General features: G+C 35.9%; 1 protein-coding gene across 1 annotated transcript; it reads right to left on the bottom strand.

Moving 5' to 3' along the window:
• Positions 1-2595: 2595 nt before the first annotated feature.
• LOC136068133 (uncharacterized) lies at positions 2596-3975 on the bottom strand. The gene is made up of 4 exons (XM_065774863.1): positions 3899-3975; positions 3223-3469; positions 3045-3135; positions 2596-2969 (listed from the first exon to the last, which is right to left on the bottom strand). The coding sequence occupies exons 1-4, from the start codon at positions 3973-3975 to the stop codon at positions 2596-2598; spliced, it is 789 nt and encodes a 262-aa protein (XP_065630935.1).
• Between the last annotated feature and the right edge of the window lie 592 nt (positions 3976-4567).

Genomic DNA, 4567 nt, shown 5'->3' with positions numbered 1-4567 from the left:
ACTTCAGTAGTCAGTACATGAGGAAAGAAAACTTTCAGCTAGTGAATATGTTATAAAATCTCATAATGCAATTGTATTATTGTAATATAAGTTGATTCAAAGGTGTTTGATATAGTGACTACTCTAGAGTATCGCATTCTTATTTGCCACCTAAAACATGAAGAACACAGTTTCTGGGCATATTCACATCTCCTTGACAAGACACATGCAAAATACGTAATGTAAAGGAACAAAACAATAGCTCTCATTATCAATGTCAATAACGTATTGCTAAACTTGATTGAATTGGAAGTTTTGACTAGATTTTTTTCTTCTCTCTAAGTTTTAACTCTAATCAATTGACTAAGTATGTTACTACACTACTCTTTTTAAATTATTAAAGAATAGTTGAACTATTGCTTAGTCTTTCTCTCTAATTTTTTCCCTTTCATGTTCGCATTTGAAAAGCCAAATCACTCCATAATTAGGCAAAAAATAATGCCAAGTGATGTCTTTTTCCCTCATAACATTATTCTGCCAAATTGCTCCATGATCATGCATTTTGATGCAAATGTGCATCTAAGCATTGGCAAATAATTTGTGTAGTTTTTACCATGAAGTGGATAAGAAAGCGTTTCCGTTCAAAATGGAAGCAAATGAAACTGAGGAAACTTCTGAGGCCTCACAACCTTGTGGACATTCTAAGCATGTTCTAAAGTTTTTTCTGAATAGACATGAACAAACATTTGTATATATATTTTTGTTAACACAAGGTTATTTATGTTGCTGCTTGCTACCTGTGGTTGTTTAAGGCCAGTTTAGAATGTAAAAAAATCCTTCTTGTATATTTGTTTGAAACTTGTGATTTGTTGTTGGGAACTTGTTTATGGAACTTGTGATGTTGGGAACTTGTGATTTGTTGTTGTGTTGGTGGGATGTTTATGGAACTTGTGATGTTGGAAACTTGTGGTTTGTTGTTGTGTTGGTGGGATGTTTATGGAACTTGTGATTTTGGGATGTAGCAAGAAGTTGTGATAGCAGGGGGGAACATATAGCCATGTTTTTAAAACGCGGCTATAGGCCTGAAGCTATAACCACGACTACAAACGCAGCTCAAAGCTAGCCTATGGCCGCGTTTTTAAAAAACACAGCTATACGCCCGAATCCTATAGCCGCAGTTAGGAAACGCAGCTATAGGTCTGACTTTTAGCCGCAGTTACAAAAACGTGGCTATAGACCCACAGGGACCTATTGTTGCACAATAAAGGCCGAGTTTGAAAACACGACTATAGAAACCACGGCTAGAACCTATAGCTGCGTTTTTTGGGTCTATAGTTGTGTTTCTAAAACGTGGCTATAGACCCCTTTTTTGTAGTGGGACTCGGGTGCGGGTGTGAGACTTGGCAATTTTAAAAAAAGTTGGGTGCAGGTGCGACGGGGTGTGGCAATTAAAAAATTATTAAAAATATTTTTATTTATATTTTTAATATATTGCTAAGCATACTTTTTCACATTATATAAACATATGCCAAATTTAAGAGCAATAGTAGATAATAACTAAAACATGATGTTCATAAATTAAATACAACCCACAATATTGAAACTAAAACATTCCATGATGTTCGAAAATTAGAATACAACTCACAAGTTTGAAACTAAAACAAAATAAAAGATAATCAACAAGACAATCAAACACCAACATCATTATCATCAAGATCAATAGCTTCACTTCGAACTTCACTTTCACTAATAGTAACACTAGTGCTAGCATTCCCAATAACCATGACCTCCAACTCTGGCTCACCAAGTGTAAGGGCTACATTCTCAAGAATTCCAGCTCCTCCATGTATGTCGCTCTCATTCCAAAAGTCTCATGCAATATCCCACATCTTTGTTGCTATATTTACGTACTCATCATTGCACCTTGACAAGAGTCGAAGATTAGAATGCACATATACCAAATCCTTAGCGCGTGCAGGAGCCATTTTGTTTCTTTTTAAGGAATGAATGAGTTTGTATGTGCTCCAATTCCTCTCAACACATGAGGATGAACAAGGTTTTCCAAGAATTTTAAGGGTAAGGGTTAGAAGAATTGGAAATGCGAAGCCATGGTATTGCCACCAAACCAAAGGTTGTAAGGCTTACCTATCTATCAAGGCATTTGGTGAAGGAAACCTCCCTCTTAAAAATGCAGCAAACTCAAACTTCACCACCTTTAATTCCTTCTCATCTTCAAAGTATCGATCCAAACACTTGCTCCTTTCCATAGAAATTCCATGATCTCGATGTGGAGAGATGCGTTTTGGATTCTCCGAATACCTAGTTAAAGATTAAAAAACAAATATAAATGAAACGTTTGTTTTACTAGAAAGGGGAATTAAGGAAAATAGAAAATATATGTACTTACTTAGGATTTAAGGAATGAGCCAAACAATGTAGTGGTGTACAATTTTTAGTCCATCGATTAATGAGTATATCATACACCACACTCCAAAATGAGCTATACTGATCATCTTCCAAGCCTTCGTGCTGATATATTGCTGCCTTCACCTTCTCTATCATTGAATCCCACATCTCATACACAAGATGAAGACAAGGCTTATCTGTGTCGGCTACTCATAGCATATCATAAATAGGTGCTGTGAATTCAAGGATATAATCAACATTATCCCACCAAAAATCACTTAAAATCATATCTTTCACCTTTTGTGCTTTTCCAACATCATCCTCCCTATAAAAAGCCCATTGGTCACTAATTGCCATGGCTTGAAGACATCTTTTTATCAACTTCAACCTTTTCAACATTACAACAACCAAAACAAGTCTAGTATCAGCAACTTGGAGCAGTTTTAATGGACAAAATTCATTAAACATTGCCAACCTCATTGAATAGTTCATGATAAAAACACGGATGAAGGATGCATCATCAGCAATATGTGTAATCCAACTACATTCCTTATATGTAACTTCATTCTTTTCAGTGTTTTTTGCTGCACAAATATTCTTCAAAGCTAGATTGAGAGTGTGGACAACACAAGGTGTCTAAAATACTTTAGGATACTCACCTTCAATAAGAGCTCCAACAAACTTCATCACACTAGCATTATCAATGATGACTTGGACAACTTTTTCATGTTCAATCTCTTTTATAGCATCCTTCAACACCCCAGTAATATAATGTTTGACTTTAAACTCACCTTACCCATCAATTGCCTTTATAAACACTGGACCCCGATCTAATACAGCCATAATATTAATAAGAGGTCTCCCATCAGAAACTATACTTACACCATTTTCAAGCCAAAAGTCCTTAATTGGTTTCAAAAGTCTTTCAACATGAGCTCTTTCTTTTTGCAAAAGTGTTGTTCTCAAGGCATTGTATCTAGGAGGAACATAACCCTGAATGCTATGGGTAGCAGCATATGCATTAGAACTACGATAATATGGGTTCCTTGCAAAGTTAAACGAAAGCCCATCAGTGTAAAACATCCTAGCAATTATACTATCAAATTCATGTCTAACATTATTCTGGAATGCTCTCTCTAAAGGAGAATTCACAGTCACCTTCCTCCTCTTACCATCAACCGGATTTGTACTATCACTCCCTTCCTATCTTCGAAATGGGGAAATAGGTATAGGCCCACGGCCTAGGGGAGATGGGGGTAAGGGATTTTGACTTCTCCGTTCTCTCTCTAATTTATCATTCTCAACTTGATCATGCATTCGCTGCATTTTCAGCCTATAGCTCGATGTCGCCTTAGGGCGTGCTTTAATACCTTTATTAGGAATTTTTAATAAATGAGCCTTAACCCTAGAATAGGATCCCAAATAAATTACACCACAATAGTTGCACTTAAAGTATGTGTTTCCACCTGATTTAATAGTAGAACCAGGTGGTTTTTCTACTTAATTCACATACTGCCAAAGACGAGCTTCATCATTTGGCACTTCTTGATTAGATGATGGTGAAGTTTTTGTGCTAGTAGCTTCATCCATTTCAAATTCAATAGATTCAATTTAACCTACAAATAATAACTATTAACTAAATAAATTAATAATAAATCAAACCCAAGTTCACAGATTCACAATTCACAATGAGTAATAACTATTAACTAAATAAAAAATCAAACCCAAGTCACAACATTATTACATTACAACTTATATAAAAAATTTTTAAAAAAAAAAATCAAATCAGGTGAGGTGAGCTTCAGACTAAAAAAATTAGATCAGCTTGAGCTTAAAAAAATTGAAAAACTAAGATTGAAAGCTTTAGTTTGAAACCTGAGTTAAGACTCTTGAGAATGGGTCAAGCTTGAGACTAAGAGTTAAGACTTGAGTTGAGTTGAGAACTTGAGATTAAGAAAGGGTTGGTGAGGTTATGAGCGAGTTGAGAGTGAGATTATATGAGTGTGAAAGTGAGTTGAGAGTGAGATTATGTGTGTGATTGAGTGGCTGAGGCCTGAGTGTCTCATAGGGGAGACAGAGAGCAAAGATAGAGAGGCAAAGAGCACCAAGAGACGAGTGAGAGAGAGTTGAAGTTTGAATGAAGTGAGAATGCGTGAGAGAGGTTAGGCCCTTTAGGGTTTGT

This window comes from Quercus suber, unplaced genomic scaffold (genome assembly GCF_002906115.3).
Source record: "Quercus suber isolate HL8 unplaced genomic scaffold, Cork oak 2.0 scaffold_100, whole genome shotgun sequence".
Lineage (NCBI taxonomy): Eukaryota > Viridiplantae > Streptophyta > Magnoliopsida > Fagales > Fagaceae > Quercus > Quercus suber.
This window is presented reverse-complemented; position numbering and strand designations above follow the sequence as displayed.